Source organism: Etheostoma spectabile, chromosome 22 (genome assembly GCF_008692095.1).
Source record: "Etheostoma spectabile isolate EspeVRDwgs_2016 chromosome 22, UIUC_Espe_1.0, whole genome shotgun sequence".
In the NCBI taxonomy this organism is placed as follows: Eukaryota; Metazoa; Chordata; class Actinopteri; order Perciformes; family Percidae; genus Etheostoma; species Etheostoma spectabile.
In genome coordinates, this window is record NC_045754.1 from 4,143,976 (window position 1) to 4,163,312 (window position 19,337).

Genomic DNA, 19,337 nt, shown 5'->3' on the forward strand with positions numbered 1-19,337 from the left:
TACTTGTCTGTCTCTGTGTCTCTCTTTCTCTCTCTACTTGTCTGTCTCTGTGTCTTTCTTTCTCTCTCTACTTGTCTGTCTCTGTGTCTCTCTTTCTCTCTCTACTTGTCTGTCTCTGTGTCTCTCTTTCTCTCTCTACTTGTCTGTCTCTGTGTCTTTCTGTCTGTTTCTGTGTCTCTCTCTAATTGTCTGGTGTCTGTCGGTCTGTCTCTGTGTCTCTGTGTCTCTCTCTCTCTCTCTGTCCATCTGTCTCTGTGTCTTTCTGTTTGTTTCTGTGTCTCTCGCCCCCCCCAGGCCTGGTGTGTGTGGTGAAACCAGAAGGCATCCCTCTGCTCTGTCAGACAGACGAGATCGGAGAGTTCTGCGTCTGCTCCATCGCCACCGGCACCTCCTACTACGGCCTCACCGGCATGACCAAGAACACCTTCGAGGTGAAGTAGCTATTTGTTTTTTTGTCTTTATTATTTATTTGTCTTTTGGTCTATGAAATAATGAAACACAAACAATGTTGTAGCCCAAAAAAAACGCTTAGAGCGATGTCACGCTTAGAGCACGATGTTGTAAGAAAAGATTTTGTGACTTAAAAACATAAAATTAGACTTTAAAAATGGTTGTTTTGCATTTCTGTTTTGAGGTTAGCGAATTATTTTGTCTGGATTTGGGATATTAATCTCTGTAATATTGCAATGTGTCTTTAATGTTGCTCTGCAGCGCCTGCTTGGCCATCAGATCCCCTTTACAGAGCAGCAGCGTGACATTATCAATATAAAGTTAAAAATATCTTTATCTGATTTTATCATGCAGCTCTAGCAGCTGTAGCGCTGGCCTGTTGCCATGGCGACCTCGCTGCTGAAACGTCTCTGTGTGTGTGTGTGTGTGTGTGTGTGTGTGTGTGTGTGTGTTGGTTTGCAGGTTTACCCAGTGAGCTCCAGCGGGGGTTTGGTCAGCGAGTACGCCTTTGTGCGGACCGGCCTGCTCGGCTTCATCGGCCCCGGGGGCCTCGTCTTCATCACCGGGAAGATGGACGGGCTCATCATGGTGAGCGGGCGGAGGCACAACGCCGACGACATCGTCGCCACGGCGCTGGCCGTGGAGCCGATGAAGTTCGTCTACAGGGGCAGGTGAGGAGAGACTGTTACGTGATGAGCAGGACACCCAGGTAGGGCTGGGGGTCAAATCCAATTCAATTCAACGCAATTCTATTTATAGTATCAAATCATAACAAGAGTTATCTGAAGACACTTTACAGACCACACGCTATACTTTACAAAGACCCAAAAATTCCAGTAACTCTCAAGAGCAAGCAATTAGTGCAACAGTGGCGAGGAAAAACTCCAGACCAGACCCAGGCTCTTGGTAGGCGGTGTCTGATGGGGCCGGTGGGGGGGTGATGAACAGTGGCCATAGTAGTCCCAATAAATTTACTGTAATAGAACAATGACTAGAAATAGAAGTTGTGTTTCATGGCATATCAGGGCACTGCAGATACTTTTTAGGCACAGCCCGAATTGCCTCTAAAGTATCGAGTATCCAAAAAGGCCTCGTCATTTAATACCCCAAATACCTAAGGAGTAAATCTTACAGCATGCTTCTACCAAGGTCTAATAATGGCTGTGATTGGCCGTGTAACGTTACACAGGAAACACTGTACTATACACAGAGACAGGGCTCACATGGTAGGAGCTGAAAAATAAATCAAAAGAAGCTAGTTTCAAGTTATAGTTTTTAACAAAATCCCAGAGACAGAAATTGAAAAGCAGCCAGATGTCCAACACTGGCACAGTCACTGTCAGCGTGACGAATGAGACTAAGCCCCGCTTGTTATTAATCTAATAAAGTACAGCAATAGTGGACGAATCCAGAAACAGTAATAGAGTGAAGTTTAATCGTGTCCATGGCCACCGAGGAGGAAATCCATCTCTCACTCGACAGGCTCGGGTTACGGTTCAGAGAGCTATTTAAGATGCGAGCTTCTGGAGACGTTAACAACGGAAGAATCCATTTGTTCAAGCATATCAGGTTAAAACTGATTAGATGGTTTATGTAAAGATTTGTTTTATAGAAAGATGCTACAGTGTGTGACCACAGTGTGACTGCAATATGTAAGATACATACAAAAAAAAGGAGAGGACTTAAACATTTTAAAGGTCCCGTGGCATGAACATTTCACTTTATGAGGTTTTTAGGGTACCACTAAGGTCTTCAGATACAGTATTAGGGGACCACTAAGGTCTATATGAAGAGACTTCAGATACAGTATTAGTAGACCACTAAGGTCTATATAAAGAGACTTCAGATACAGTATTAGGGGACCACTAAGGTCTATATAAAAGAGACTTCAGATACAGTATTAGGGGACCACTAAGGTCTATATGAAGAGACTTCAGATACAGTATTAGGGGATCTCTAAGGTCTATATAAAAGAGACTTCAGATACAGTATTAGGGGACCACTAAGGTCTATATGAAGAGACTTCAGATACAGTATTAGTAGACCACTAAGGTCTATATAAAGAGACTTCAGATACAGTATTAGGGACCACTAAGGTCTATATAAAAGAGACTTCAGATACAGTATTAGGGGACCACTAAGGTCTATATAAAAGAGACTTCAGATACAGTATTAGGGACCACTAAGGTCTATATAAAAGAGACTTCAGATACAGTATTAGGGACCACTAAGGTCTATATAAAGAGACTTCAGATACAGTATTAGGGACCACTAAGGTCTATATAAAGAGACTTCAGATACAGTATTAGGGACCACTAAGGTCTATATAAAAGAGACTTCAGATACAGTATTAGGGGACCACTAAGGTCTATATAAAAGAGACTTCGGATACAGTATTAGGGGATCACTAAGGTCTATATAAAAGAGACTTCGGATACAGTATTAGGGGACCACTAAGGTCTATATAAAAGAGACTTCAGATACAGTATTAGGGACCACTAAGGTCTATATAAAAGAGACTTCAGATACAGTATTAGGGGACCACTAAGGTCTATATAAAGAGACTTCAGATACAGTATTAGGGGACCACTAAGGTCTATATAAAGAGACTTCAGATACAGTATTAGGGGACCACTAAGGTCTATATAAAAGAGACTTCAGATACAGTATTAGGGACCACTAAGGTCTATATAAAAGCATCCAAAGAGCACCGTGTCATGGGACCTTTAAACAATTGCAAGTTTGATTCACTGATAAAATGTAAAGCAGGGGGAAGGTATCTACTGATTTTTTTTTTTTGGGTGTAGGTGGTGTTTGTGCGTTCTCTGGTTTCTTTCTTTGTTCATCTCTTTATGTTTTTATTCCTGCCGGCGCTGGAGTGTCATCTGTTAACTGAACATATGCTCTGATGAAATCAGAGTGTTGTTAGTCGGATTGTTTGATGTGTAATATCCTTCTATCTCTTCTCCGCACACACTTTTTTGCCTGTTTACGTTCCCTCTGTTATCTACTGCTGAACCCCGGTTAACATCTGCTGGAGCTCTGCTCAGGCACCGTCAATAAATGGTACAATGGAGAAGGTAGACTTTCTCATACGTCTGCAGTTCTGAAAAATCCAATATGACAACAAACACTTAAAACCTGAAGATCTTAAAGGAATCAGATTTAAAATCAGATATTCGGGGCTCTTTGTGTGTCTTCAAGAAATCTTGCTGACTGCCCTTTTTCTGCTGATAACTGATCGCTGATGTCTTTTTTTGTGATTAACGATTTTTTTGTCCTGATTTTTATTATTCTTTTAACAAAACACAAAACATACAACTCCCCCCCCCCCCCCCTTCCGTCATCACCACCCACCCAGACAAAAATCAAGAAAAGATGACACAACAAATACAACAATCCAGACTATTCAACAAAACAGACAATAGCTGTAAACTAGGGCTGTACAATTTAGAAAATGTCACGATTCAATATCAATTTTTAGGCTAAAGATTTAAAATCAATTTTCGATTCAAGAATGATTCTCAATTTAAAAAAAAACGATTCACAGTATGTGAATGTAGTTTTCTTTTCCCATGTGATAGTATACACGCCATTACAAAACAATCTTTTTAGGAATTCTATGAATCGATTTTGAATCTCTAGAGCTTGAATCGCGATACCGATGTGAATACATTTTTTTTGCACACGCCTACCATTTGAGAATTTGTATAAATGACAACACCATAACCCATCATACCCCTCTCTCCCCAGCACAAAGCTTCCTGGGAGCCCCCCCAGAAAGACCAGGTTCACTGATGTCACAGACAACCTGACTCACTTGATTTATGATAAAGAGAGTTTTTGATGACAGTATGCCCAGTATATTTTTGTATTGTGTATTGTTTGTGTATATTTTTCACTTTGGGGGTTTTTTGTAGCTTGTTGTTTTTAAACATGTTATATAAATCAAACTGAAACTCGAACTGAACATAATACGAGCCGGCAATATGGCCAGTAACAGCTACGCTACACTGAAATGGACACATGAAGAAGATGGGCAGGTGAAAGCGAGTTGTGTTGTTTGTCCTGCAGGATAGCGGTGTTCTCGGTGACCGTGCTGAGGGACGAGAGGATCGTGGTGGTGGCCGAGCAGAGACCCGACTCCACCGAGGAGGACAGCTTCCAGTGGATGAGCCGCGTGCTGCAGGTACGTCACATCTCACCCGTTACTTCAACCAGACTCAGTTCTCGTTTCACTACTGTTCTAAAACTCCCAAAATGCAAACTCTCTCCTAGCTGACCCCTACTGGTCGATTAGTCGACCCGTCGGTCCTTTTGGTCTTACTCCACTAAGATTCCTTAACCCTTATGTTGTCTTCCCATCAAAATTCAAAATCAACACTTTTGTTGATGCGTTTTATTGATGTTTTTAACTTGTTATTAGATTTTTGTCCACTTTTGACGCTTTTTTTAATCTTCACCAATACATAACACTAACTTATTAACTTTAGTTTTACAGTTCTTTTTGGAATTCATGGTCAATAAACCTCATTTATAGGAAATTATGCCTAATGTTTGAGTTAGAAAAGCAGAAATTAGGAATTATTGAGACTAAAATTAAAGGAATGGATGTTGATGAATAATCACAGACTGGAATATGTCAACTTTTACTCAATACTATTTCAAAAACACTTCAATGTTGTTGTTTTTTTCAAAATTCATGAAAGTACTTGCCAAAGAGCGTTGTGTGGAATCCATTATGTTATTTTTGGTAAATATAAAGAACATTGATATAGGAAAACGGGTCAATTTGACCCGAGGACAACATGAGGGTTAAGTCGACTGGTGAGGTTTTATGATTTTTTGCAAATAAACTTATAGGCACATCTCTGTTAGACTCAAGATTTGAAAGTGGTGCTTTTTTCATTTTTTTAACCATGGATGTGGTTGTTTACATCATTTGGTTGTACTTAATTTTTTTGGACTACATGTTCCTTAAACCATAATTTTACAATAATTCCTCATCAGCGGTTAATTCCACTGTCCTCTCTCTCTCTCTCTCTCTCTCTCTCTCTCTCTCTCTCTCTCTCTCTCTCCTCTCTCTCTCTCTCTCTCTCACCACCAGGCCATTGACAGTATCCACGGAGTGGGCGTGTTCTGCCTGGCTCTGGTACCGGCCAACACTCTGCCTAAGACTCCTCTGGGCGGCATCCACCTCTCAGAGATCAAGCAGCTGTACCTGGAGGGGGGGCTGCACCCCTGCAACGTCCTCATGTGCCCCCACACCTGCGTCACCAACCTGCCCAAACCACGGCAGAAACAGCCAGGTGGGAAGCTCTCATTGGTGTGGGAACGCACTGGGCCTGTAGCTCATTAATGAACACAATTGTTAATGTGTGTGTGTGTTTGTGTGGTGTGTGTGTGTGTGTGTGTGTGTGTGTGTGTGTGTGTGTGTGTGTGTGTGTGCGCGCGCTGCAGAGATTGGCCCTGCCTCTGTGATGGTGGGGAATCTGGTGTCAGGGAAGAGGATCGCTCAGGCCAGCGGCAGAGATCTGGGACAGACAGACGACAACGACCAGGTAAGACTCGCACACTTTTTTTTTAAACGATCCAGTGATTTGCCACAGGGTTGTGTGACATCCTGATGTGTTCTTAAACCCCCCCAACAAAGCAGAATACCTCTATATATTTCACAATTATGGTTTTCTGTCAGATTGTTTGTAGACTTGAAGGCAGCTTGATTTCACAGGGGAGAGAGAAAGAAAAGAGACGAGGAGACATAGCGAGTTGTTGCAGGAAACATTCAGTTGTCACACAAACTCCCGGGCAGTTCAGTGCTTGTTTTTCACCTCATAGTGTTTTAAAACATTCTTGTGGCAGCAATAGAGGCAGTGATGTTTCTTATTTCCTGTACGGGATTCTCACAACGCCTCATACCATAGCTCAAAACACACCCACAAGTCTAGTCTCCGGTGACATGATCGGCTACCGCAGCGTGAGGCCGGGTTGCTTCAAAGTTAAGTCAGTCTCAACTTTTCCCTGCAGGCCCGCTGCGTTTTTTTGCGTGTCCCCCCCACCGCAGCCCAAACAGACCCCAACCTTTTGTAACCAAGTCATAATTTTGATCGCAACCACACACCTGTAAAGTCTCCTGACTGCATCTTGCACGGTCGCAACGCTATCGCAGTGACAAAGTCCAGCTGCAGAGATATGAACTCCTAGCAATTTACTCAAACTGCCTCTGTGGGACTTCCTGCTTCAGTAAGTGGAAGTACATCAAATATCAAATAAAGGCAAAACGACAGAGAAAAAACAACAAAAACAATTTCAGACCTTTAGTTTTAGTTTTGTCAGAATTATCTCTCTATTTTTACATACTATGCTTCCCTCAATACTTCTTATTTTTTATACCAACCCACCCCTTTCAACCTGCCTCCCTTACCCCAACCCACCCTACCATCCACCCACATTGCTGGGCCTCATTCAGGACAGGTCCCAAACACACACGACCACAACAAAAACAACAACAAATAAAATCAATAAAAATTAGTAAAATAATAAATCACATTTATTCTAAATGGTGAAGTCATTTTCCAAATGGAAACCTCCAGACATTCTCCGGTTCCAGCTTCTCCAGTATGAGGATTGTGGATGCCTCGTGGGCACGAAACTTTTCAAAACTCGCAGAAGTTTAGAAACTACATGTGAAGTGAAAGTCAAGACTGTTTTGATTGGTCCCCTGAATGAGCAGTTGACCTTCTTTAGAGAATTAATTCAGCTAACACCCTTGACTTTGTCAGGCCTTCCGATTGATTACAGTCATTAGCAGCGGCTAAACTTCCTCCACACGCCCATCACTTGTTTCAAGAAAAGGGTTCATTTGCTGCATCAGTAAAACGGTCATAAAGTGATACTTCAGAGGCAGTTTGACGCATCGGCGGGTCGTTTCTTGCCCACTTTGATATTTCTACTTTCTGTGGTATTGATTGGGCCATTTTAATGTTCTGGATAAAAGCACATCGTGCACTAACAGCAGCCGCATTGCTGAATATGAGGGATGAAACTAAAGATTTATCAACCCAGACCCACACGTGGATGAGACAGCTCCGGTATTGGCCGCATACAAACTTGAGCTACTTGTGTCTTCTGTGCAGTTTCACGTGCTGACGTTTGGAGAAAGTCTCAGTGAAACGCATTGTCCTCTGGGAACCGGATGCATCTTTACTGTTATTCATTCAGTGAATTTAGATCAGAAAGATTTCTTAAACTTTGGGTGAAGTCTGTTTAAGTCAGTTTTTTTTTTTTTCTTCAAGATATGGGGAAATATGTGCTGGAATAAGATCTGTTTTGCACAAACCAGAGTCTAAATTTGAAATGGATCTGGATGTACACAACAATCTGCTGTGATGATGTCCTGACCCTTAAGCTCTAACTGTGTTTTTCAGTTCCTGTTCCTGTCGGAGGTTTTGCAGTGGAGGGCTCAGACCACACCAGACCACATCCTCTACACCCTGCTCAGCTCCCGGGTAGCAACACACACCACCGACCACACCTTGCTTATTATTAAGTCTCTCAGCTGTGCCACGGCTTTACCCTTCTTTTACTAGCTGCAGACATTTTAAAACCATAAATAAAGCACACAATTACTATGATCTGAGCAGATAAAATGTTGCAATGTCTTCATATCTTAACAAATTATAAATATGTCTTTTCTACAGACATTTTAAAACCATAAATAAAGCACACATTTCCTATGATCTGAGTCAGATAAAATGTTGCAATGTCTTCATATCTTAACAAATTATAAATATGTCTTTTCTACAGACAGTTTTACCTAGGGCAGGGTACCATATTTGATCCTTTCTAGGCACCATCCAAATTTGCCTCCTTCGTACAGAGTATTGAAAAATGCCTCGTCATTTAATACCAAAGTTCAACACCTAAAGAGTAAATCTCTTCAGTGTCAGTGAGCCAATCAGCATGCAGCATGCTTCTACCAATATCTAACATTGTCTTTGATTGTCTGTCTAATGTTACACGTCGTAGAGACACGCAAGACAAACTCTATGTTACACAGAGACAGGGCTCACGTAATAGAAGCTGAAAATTAAAAAAAAAAAAAAACACCGTAATTATGTCATTTATTTTTGTTTTATAAAATTGGTATCAAGAAAAGTATCGTTTAGGAACCGGTATTGAAAATATATCTAAACATTACCCCGCCCTAGTTTTACTATACATGTAACAGTGAAAAGGGACAAGCACCACAGACAACATTGCTGAATAAATAAGCAGGCTGTAAGTTGTTCTCCTTGCAGCTCGGTTTGGAAGAGACATTTAGCTGAGGGAGAGATAACTAATGAAGTAGGTAGTACTACATAGTATGAAGTAGTCTTCCCCAAAGCTGGGAAACTCTTATTTTTTATTTTTTTTTATTTACTTTTTCACACATAGACATTACACTTCAAACAGATGCACATCAAATATTACATCAAGTATCCTCATATCACAAACATACACAGCATATCAATGTATGTCTATATCCACACCACACAGATGTGTGTATTGTACATCTATTCATCAAAAATGTAAACATTTTTCTTTTTCTTTTTTGTAAATAATGAAAAGAAAAGGAAAAAAGACATAAAGAACTATATACATGTAGGGAGTAGTTTTCCTGTTTACATAGTAGCTAGAGAACGAGGTCAGGTCTTTGAGATGTTGCATATTTGGTCCATTTTTCCCAGCATAGAACAAATTCTTCCAGTTTATAATTTAAAGATGCTGTTATCTTCTCTAGTTTATAAATGTCCATTGTAATTTCCATCCATGTGTTTAAGGTAGGGATCTCGTGTGACAACCATTTTTTGGTAAAGCTCTTCTTTACAGCCACCAGCAATATATTCATTAAATATTTTTCCTTTTTTAACCATTCTTGAGGTATATATCCAAAATATAAGGTTTTACTATCAAATGGTATAACATATTCGAAAATACATTGTAAGGCATTATGTGTTTCTCTCCAATAACCCTTAATGACAGAGCAATCCCAGAAGACATGGTAATGGTTTGCATTTTGGTTTCCACAATTTCTCCAGCATATAGATGCATTGCCACCATGATATGATTTCTGAGAGGGTGTGATAAAATACCGGGAAACTCTTAAATGATTCCTAATCTCATATTTATAAAACCAATGTTTACACCTCCAAGTTATTTATATATTTACCTATTTATTACTGAGCCATACCTACTCTGTTATCTGTAATGTGCATTATCTACTGCTGGGACATTCTCACCTCTTGCTCTTATTCTACTGCTTTTCTAATAATGTAAATAGTTTTTGTTTTTTGTACATTTTTAGAGTTTGTTGTGATTGTTGTGTTTTTTAATACTCAGGGATTACCAACGTAATTTCATTGTAATACTGTCAGAGAGTGGCGCAATGACAATAAAGCCTCTTTGGTCTTATAATGAGATTCTTGTTTACTAAGTTGATCACATTTAAAATCCAAATGTATCCCTTTTCTACCCCTCCTCCTCCTCCATGTGTTCTTCTCCCTCCCCTCCTCCAGGGGGCGGTGTCCAACTCCCTCACCTGTCTGCAGCTCCATAAGAGGGCGGAGCGCGTGGCTGCTCTGCTGATGGAGAGAGCCGGTCTGCAGGAAGGGGACCACGTCGCTCTGGTCTACCCTCCAGGTCGAGAGGATGCACGCTTTTTTCGTCCTCCTCTTTTCTTTTCTTGTCAATATTTTATTACTTTCTATATTAATTAGATAATGCATTGGAGGTGCCCAGATTAACCCCCTCGAGTTTGTTTTTTTACATCTCTCCACCATATCTTTTATTGACTATGTGTATATGTATCTGTAGTATTTGTATATGTATAAATAAAACAAATCCAAATTTATAGAATAAGTTTTCACGCAGACACGCAGATTAGGAACATCGGACAAAACTGAATTGATTATTGACACCTCTCTGCCGTGGTGTGGTGTGTGTGTGTGTGTGGTGGTGTGTGTGTGTGTGTGTTGTGTGTGTGTGTGTGTGTGTGGTGTGTGTGTGTGTGTGTGTGTGTGTGTGTGTGTGGTGTGTCCTGCAGGTATTGACCTGATCGCAGCCTTCTACGGCTCCCTGTACGCCGGCTGTGTTCCCATCACGGTGCGACCGCCCCACCCTCAGAACATCGCCACCACCCTGCCCACCGTCAAGATGATCGTGGAGGTCAGGGCCGTAAAAATACTATAAAATACTATAAAATACTACTTTTAGTTTTAGACGATTTTATCAAGAATGTGTTTTTTGAGTTGAGTTTTCTGGACTTATATGCAGTACTCTAATATTATTTTGTGCTTCTTATATTCAAATGATCAAACAAGCTTGCTACAGATCTTATCTTATATTATCTTTTCAATTTGTTAAAACATTTGCAAGTTATTTATGAACTAAAATTAGGCATGGACGCCTTGGGACAAAGTCCAATCAAGTCCTTTTGTTATTTTCCTTGCTTGTATCTAATATTAAAATATTATATAAAAAGGTATCTAAGCAAGGGACTGTAGCTAGCCCTGCTAGCCCCAGGGCTGCCGCTGTGTAGCTGACATCTGACCTGATTTGGTAAAAATTGTTAATTCAAAATGACAATTAAGCCCTGATCACATAGCTGTAACCTGAAGATCCGCCCCGTCCCTGCAGGTCAGCCACTCGGCCTGCGTGATGACCACGGCGGTCATCTGTAAGCTGCTGCGCTCCAAAGAGGCCACGGCCACCGTGGACATCAGGAACTGGCCGCCTGTCCTCGACACCGGTACCACAGCTTTTCCTGTTTTTGTAAATGGACTGTGTGGACTCTATTGCACTTTTCTTTAAAGGTCCCATGACATGGTACTCTTTGGATGATTTTATCTAGACCTTTGTGGTCCCCTAATACTGTACCTGAAGTCTCTTTTAAATAGACCTTAGTGGTCCCCTAATACTGTATCTGAAGTCTCTTTTATATAGACCTTAGTGGTCCCATAATACTGTATCTGAAGTCTCTTTTATATAGACCTTAGTGGTCCCCTAAAACTGTATCTGAAGTCTCTTTTATATAGACCTTTGTGGTCCCCTAATACTGTACCTGAAGTCTCTTTTAATAAGACCTTAGTGGTCCCTAATACTGTACCTGAAGTCTCTTTTATATAGACCTTAGTGGTCCCCTAAAACTGTATCTGAAGTCTCTTTTATATAGACCTTAGTGGTCCCTAATATTGTACCTGAAGTCTCTTTTATATAGACCTTAGTGGTCCCTAATACTGTATCTGAAGTCTTTTATATAGACCTTAGTGGTCCCCTAATACTGTATCTGAAGTCTTTTATATAGACCTTAGTGGTCCCCTAATACTGTATCTGAAGTCTTTTATATAGACCTTAGTGGTCCCCTAATACTGTATCTGAAGTCTCTTTTATATAGACCTTAGTGGTCCCTTAATACTGTATCTGTAGTCTCTTCAGATCATATCATTTATCATCATAAAGAGCAAGATACCAGATTGGCCCATCTGAGCTTTCATTTTCTCAAAGGCAGAGCAGATACCCAGGGCTCGGTTTCCACCTATCACCATTTCTAGCCACTGGGGGGCCATAGGCAGGCTGGGGGAATGCATATTAATGTAAAAAACCTCATGTAGTGAACTGCTCAAAGCGCTTTTACATAGTACAGGAACTATTCACCGTTCAAACACCTTTATTCACTGTGGCCAATGCCGGGCGCCACCTGCTCACCAGATACACACTCACACACATTTACACAGCCGCCTATTCAAATTCATTCCAGAGCACCAATCATAATATTGACAATCATGAGAAACATGATCCTACCTCTTACTCTACTTTCATCCTTAACTTTAACCCCGACCTTAAAGCTTCCCTGAGAAAAGTAGATTTCCGATTACATCCACATTTTCTAGCTAGCGGTCTTCTGTTGTCCTCCATTTGAATGGAAAACTGCCAAGTTTCTTGGCGCGTTACCGCCACCAGCTGTATTGTGAAACCGTCAACAGCATGAGACACAGACAAAACACGGACCCACTCATCCAAACAGTGCTCCACCGTTGCCAATAGTGGTCGAAAACTGCACAGGGTATTGTTTAACCCAAAACATCAACCATTATTTTCCACGTCAAGTTGCAATTTTGTCACACTTGCTTCCTGGATCGGAAGATAATGGTTACTGTACTTCTTCTTCGTCTGTTTGACATATCTGGTGTGTGTTGAACTAAAATGTGTAAACCTGTGGAAGGGGTCCCTACTGTACAATGTGACTGGGTTTGCTGTTGCTCACTATTACAGAGTAAACTTATTTTAGGTAAGCAGTAACTTGCAGTTAACATTCAGTCATAAAGAAAATAAAAATGTGAAGTTTTCACTTTTTTCTACACTTGAAAGTAAGGCTGCTGTTCGATTATGGAAAAAAATCATGATTGCAACTATTAGATTTTCAATATTGAAATCACGATAATTTAACACGATTACTCACTGACTTTTTGGAAAGATGTTGCATTCATTGAACTAAAAAAAACAGTGAAACGGTTGATCAAATCAACAGTGAAAACACCTTGAACTGTGAAATGTCCCTTTAGACTTTTGAACTTTTTAAGTTCCTCTGCAGAACACAAGACATAATCAGAGTTTACTTGCAAAATGTAATGTACAAAATAATCCTTTCTCTCAATTACATTGTTTTTGTGATCGTTAAAAGCTAAAATCGTAATCGCGATTAAAATTCGATTGATTGCACAAGTCCTACCTGAAATGTAAAATTCATTTTAATTTTTATTGAATTCTTAATAACAGCGTATACAAGCACAGGGCTGGTCATACATTTCAGAATCTTGGCATAAACATACGACATGTCACAGAGGAAAAATAAAACTTATAAATATAAAGAAGGGGAAATCCAGTCTACAGAAAGACGAAGAAGCTCTGCTGTACTAAGTCTCTGCTTTCTTAGGTTGAGTTTTCATTCCCCTTGTGTAGGTCCAATAAAGATCCCAAGAGGACGTCCCGTCCTCTTTGTCAGCTGTTAGTTTGTGAAGAAATGACTCATAACATGCTGTCTCCACCATTGCATTAGTCCAGTCTTTCAGATTAGGACCTACAGCAGTTTTCCAGTGTCTCAAAATAACTGTGACCAAGCCCACCATAATGACAGATAAAGTTCTTTTTGGTATATTCGGTATTTGTGATCAATCAAACATCACTGAACCTGACCAGTTACTCAGGGAGTCCGCAACTTTGACCCAAAATTGACTTGAAATGTAAAAATCTTTAATTTTATGAAGATAAAAAATAATCGGGTTTGAACTCAGGATAAATAGTAGTCTAAGTATCAGAAATGTAACAAAACATCAGCTACATCAGGACGATTTAAACCTCTACCAATGACTGCTTACAGCATTGTGGGTTCATTTTGAGGTTAGGTTCTGAATGTAACAAGACTGTGCTCTTGACTGTAGTAAAACAAAAGTGTGTGTGTGTGTGTGTGTGTGTGTGTGTTGTGTGTGTGTGTGTGGGGGGGGGGGGGGTCGTGTGTCTGTGTGTGTGTGTGTGTGTGTGTGTGTGTGTGTGTGTGTGTGTGTACTGCAGATGACCTGCCAAAGAAGAAGCCTCCAGCTCTCTATAAGCCCACCAACCCTGACGGCCTGGCCTATCTGGATTTCAGCGTATCGACGACCGGCATGCTGGCCGGAGTCCAGGTCAGCTCAGCGTTAATCCTCTGGTCCCGACGCCGGGACGGACGTCCCTCCTTAGTCCATTTAGACATTAGCAGGACATACTGTACAGGAAACATGAGGAAAGACAGACTAGAGCTGCAACAATTCTAACTTTAGCTGGACAATGATTTGTCTCAGAAATAATTGCGGTTAACAATATAATTGCCTCTTTCAGTGAAATTTAACAAATTAAAGTTGTCAGGGAAAACCAGGACACATCTTTTGGATACATCTTTTGGATATATATCACAGTTATGTGACCCAGTAAATGTAATAACACAAATACACAGCATATGAAGTAAACCACGCCTCTTTATTATCATAAAACATTGTTTCTTGCTGCATCCCTCCCTTGTGATTCTCGTTGCTTTGAATGTGTTCAGGGTCAACAGCCAACAACAAACAACTGAAATAGTAATCAAATTATACAGTCCAATTAATAATTCCTCGTAAAATTACAATTTGGCATATCTAAAGAAAGAAATAACAAAAAACAATCACACGCCTTGAGACCTTAGCTAATGTTAGCAATTAATTGCAGTTAAATAAAGAAACTGTGATTATGTTGAAAATAAAAAATTAAACATTGACAATTAGACAATTATAAATATTTGTTACAGGCCTATGAAAGAGCAGAATAAAAGCCCCCAAACCCCAAAGCTTCTTAAACACCAGTGTATAAAAGTGTTCACACCGGAGCAGATGCACCTATTTAAGTATGGAACATAAATCTGAACATATTCAGGTCTTGTATTCAGGAAGGAGGCCAAGTCTAATAAAAAAGTTCCATCCTCATACTCAAACTAAGGAAAAGTGACATTTTAAGATTAACTGTCCATTTTTCTACCCTGTTTGTTGTTCGTCTGTGTGTCTTGTTGTGTGTCTCTCTTCCCTTCCTTCACTCTCTCTCTCTCCAGATGTCCCATAATGCTGTTGGAGCCTTCTGCCGGTCGGTGAAGCTGCAGTGTGAGCTGTACCCGTCCAGAGAGGTGGCCATCTGTCTGGACCCCTACTGCGGCCTCGGCTTCGTCCTCTGGTGTCTCTGCAGGTCGGTGTCTCCGTCTACTCGCACACCTTTTAAAGATGTATTTTAGCTAGCCATCTTTAATATTATCTACACTGTCTAATGTTACTTTCTTTCTGACTTTTAACTCCTGATATGAATCAAGCTCCCAAAACACTGGATCCTACATTTCCCATAATTCAACTCATCTTTTATTAGCCTCTTCCTGCCTGATATAAACTCAACACGTCCAGTTTGCATTGCAAATGTCTCGTCTCCCAGCCCCGGCGTCCGAGAACTTCTGCTACGTGATATACTCATAAACTGTGATTCATGTCACAAAGTTGTCCTTTAATAACAAAAACAGACCAGATCTCAGGTCTGCTTAGTTTTAAATCCTCAGCTCATAAGTTGTGAACTTGGCGAGAGCGGATTTCTGCTGCTGAATGTCTTATAAATAAAGCAGACTGCAAATCACCTCCAGGATGAGAGTTTTCTCAGACTTTAAAGCAAAAATAACTCACATTTGCAGCTGATTGTTATCATGAACAACTCCCATGTTTCTCTGGAAAATACATCTCCATCTCAACAGCTGGTTAAATAACAGATTAATGCTCCTTTTGTTGCATTTAACCATTAAAAGAAAGTGTGTGTGTGTGTGTGTGTGTGTGTGTGTGTGTGTGTGTGTGTGTGTGTGTGTGTGTGTGTGTGTGTGTGTTTGTTTTCTGCAGTGTGTATTCAGGCCACCAGTCCATCCTGATCCCCCCCGTGGAGCTGGAGTCCAACCCGGCGCTGTGGCTGCTGGCCGTCAGCCAGCTGAGGGTGCGAGACACCTTCTGCTCCTACAGCGTCATGGAGCTGTGCACCAAAGGACTCGGCCTGCAGACCGAGGCCCTCAAGGTCAGCGAACCGACACGTCACGTCAAGGGACGTTTATTTAATTCAGTTTGAATCAAACATCTTTATTTATCCCAAAAGGACTTTTTCAATTTTGCAGTCAACCAGTCACATAAAAGTCAAAGTCAAAGTCAAAGTCTGCTTTATTGTCAATTTCTTCACATGTCAAGACATAAAAAGAGATCGAATTATGTTTCCCTCTATCCCACGGTGGAGACAAGACATATTTTACCAATTAGGTCCACAGACAAACATAACATTCAAGTAAACAATATAAAAAGTAAAAATAAGAAGGCGCATGTGATGAAGAAAATAAGAGCAGCAAAATTTGAGTTGAAAATGTGCAATTGTGCATACAGTAGACAGTCAATATAATAGTGCAAAAGTCAGGCGGTAGCATAGTGGTGCCGGTTATGTAAGAGCAGCAGAAATGGGTTCAGAAGTGTTTTCAGGACAACAGGACAACAACAACAAGTTGCAAAGTGTGCAAGCTAAAAGCTAGTCTACGTCCACGACGTTCCACTTCCGGGATTGCCTCTGGAAAAATCCTCTGGATTTCGCTCATTAATGTCGGATATCCGTTGCCTTGGGCTTCCTTTTGTGTTGGGTTTTTTAACTCCGGTGGATTTTCTGAGGACTCTGGTTACCTGGTCCTCAGATCTCTGCAGGGTAAATCCAGACAGCTAGCTGGACTATCTGTCCAATCTGAGGACTATGGTTACCTGGTCCTCAGATCTGTGCAGGGTGAATCCAGACAGCTAGCTGGACTATCTGTCCAATCTGAGGACTATGGTTACCTGGTCCTCAGATCTCTGCAGGGTAAATCCAGACAGCTGGCTAGACTATCTGTCCAATCTGAGGACTATGGTTACCTGGTCCTCAGATCTCTGCAGGGTAAATCCAGACAGCTGGCTAGACTATCTGTCCAATCTGAGGACTATGGTTACCTGGTCCTCAGGTCTCTGCAGGGTAAATCCAGACCGCTAGCTAGACTATCTGTCCAATCAGAGCTTTCTGTTGCACGACCAAAACAACTTTTAAATGTACACGTCTCCCACCAATCCAGCGCGCTTTGGCATTGCAGTGTTGGATGATGCAATGGTGTTATTCTTGTCTGCTTTTACGTAGTCTCGCTTTGCCAGACCCTCCTCCAAAAAAAGCATGAGCAGTTTTGTTTTAGCCAATTATTAATTCTGATTTAATTATTCATCATAATGAGATTAAAATAGCTAATTATAATAATAATAATAATAATAATAATAATAATAATAATAATGGTGATAAATCAGAACAATTTTGCACCCGACAGAAAGATTTTCGGTTCAAAGTAAGTGTGAGACTTTCCTCTGGGAGAAGTCTTGTACAGGACAGGAAGTGATGTCACTGTATTGGCCCATTTGTCACTGTCCTCCCAAGAGATTAGCACCAATCTGCCCCCCCCGCTGAAGTCTGATTACCAGCCCTGACGTCAGTCACAGTCTGGATTCGACCATCTGGACTGAAACTGGTCCTGTAGCTAAATATGAACAGCCCCCCCCCCCCCACTCTGACGCTGTCCAGCTGACTTCAGTCTTCTGCAGGAGACATCTGTCCTCTGACTCGGCGCTAATAAACTCCGTCTCTGTCTGCTGAAGCCTGGGGCCACGTCTGAGCTCTCCGACACCTCTGATTGGTCACAGCAGAGTTAATTTTAGGGATTTTAGACCTTTTTTTTGTTTAAGTCTCCATGGAGACTGAAGGCTGAACGCAGAGGGAAAAGTAACACATGTTCTCGACTTACACACACACCTGTGTGTTTCTCCACTTGTGAGGACCGTCACTAACATGGAGCAATAAAGCCCAAACCAAAGCTAAAGCTTCAAACTGGAGAATAAAACACACCTTTTTACAAAGTTTTTTTCAACGTTTTTGTTGAAATCTTTTGGTGCTTTTTTAATGCATTTTTTAAGCTTTTTTTGACAGGGATTTTTTGAAGATAGACAGTTTTTTCCATATGTTTTCTACAGGTTTTTTGTAGTCTATTTATGATGTTTTTTGTTTTTTTAAGTAAACTTGTTTTTCGGACAAAAATTGACTTTAGGCAAGTAGAAAATGTTTTTACTTGCCTAGCGTTGAACACTGATATTATATACATTACAGTTAAGAACATAGATCGAAGGTCGAAGCCCCTCCGTTGTCTATTTTGTGATAAAATGTGTTTTCCCGTCTCTGGTCCAGGCTCGGGGCCTGGATTTGTCCCGGGTTCGGGCCTGCGTCGTGGTGGCGGAGGAGAGGCCCAGGATGTCGCTCACACACTCCTTCTCCAAGCTCTTCAAAGACCTCGGCCTTCACCCGCGGTCTGTCAGCACGGCCTTCGGCTGCAGAGTCAACCTGGCCATCTGCCTGCAGGTAGGATCAGACGAGCAGCAGCACACCGACACCACAGACACTCCACAGATTATAAAAGGAGAGTTTGCAGTAAAACACTGCTTTTTTTACTCCAAAAATGCACAACCTTCATAAAGATTGTATCATTGTGAAGTGAGAACTTGTTAATCTTGCATGATGGAAGCAAAAGCCAGAAAACAAAAATAACTGGTAGCTATGGTCTTTGTCTGAGTTCTCATGCTCCCTGTGTCTGTGCTGTGATTGGCTGCAGGGCACTTCGGGACCGGACCCTACCACTGTGTACGTGGACATGAGAGCGCTGCGTCATGACAGGTACCACAGTGTGTCCTGTCAGCTTTAGTTTTTCTTTTTTTCTTTCTCTTCAGGTTACAAAACTGTAACATTTCCACATGTGTGTGTTTCAGGGTCCGCTTGGTAGAAAGAGGTTCTCCCCACAGTCTGCCGTTAATGGAGTCTGGCAAGGTGAGTTTGATTTGCATTAAGAATGATGTGTAGCATGTGGTCACGTTTTCAAGCTCAGGACTTTGTCCTAAACTGTGATTGCAGGTTGGGTTTATTAAAAACAGAGTGCCCACACAATTGATTTATTTCCCTCTGCGTATTTCCCTCATGAATTTGTGTGTGCAACCTGAGAGATCAAAATAAAACAAATAAAACAGTCAGTCTGAAATTAAACTTTCATTTTGCCAAGGACTCTTTAAAGCTGTGGGGTGTAGTTTCTGTCTCCCCCCATGAGGACTTCTAAGTAATAACAACAAAACTGTTGTCGCGTCCACATGATACAAACCATTGTCACTCCCCGATGTGAGACGAGTGAAGATGCATCACTTTGCGACAAGTAGCATACAAGATGTTAAAGAGAG

The 19,337-nt window shown here is 41.1% G+C and overlaps 1 protein-coding gene across 1 annotated transcript in view; it reads left to right on the plus strand.

Annotated features, from left to right (window-relative positions):
* Window positions 1-19,337, plus strand: part of LOC116672600 (disco-interacting protein 2 homolog C-like) — an 80,979-nt gene that overhangs the window by 47,614 nt on the left and 14,028 nt on the right. The window contains 15 exon segments of the mRNA XM_032504516.1: window positions 295-431; window positions 913-1,121; window positions 4,525-4,639; window positions 5,558-5,759; window positions 5,911-6,011; window positions 7,878-7,958; window positions 10,008-10,131; window positions 10,535-10,656; window positions 11,128-11,239; window positions 14,059-14,168; window positions 15,104-15,234; window positions 15,921-16,089; window positions 18,304-18,474; window positions 18,725-18,786; window positions 18,879-18,936. Coding sequence (XP_032360407.1) covers window positions 295-431; window positions 913-1,121; window positions 4,525-4,639; window positions 5,558-5,759; window positions 5,911-6,011; window positions 7,878-7,958; window positions 10,008-10,131; window positions 10,535-10,656; window positions 11,128-11,239; window positions 14,059-14,168; window positions 15,104-15,234; window positions 15,921-16,089; window positions 18,304-18,474; window positions 18,725-18,786; window positions 18,879-18,936 — 1,904 coding nt within the window.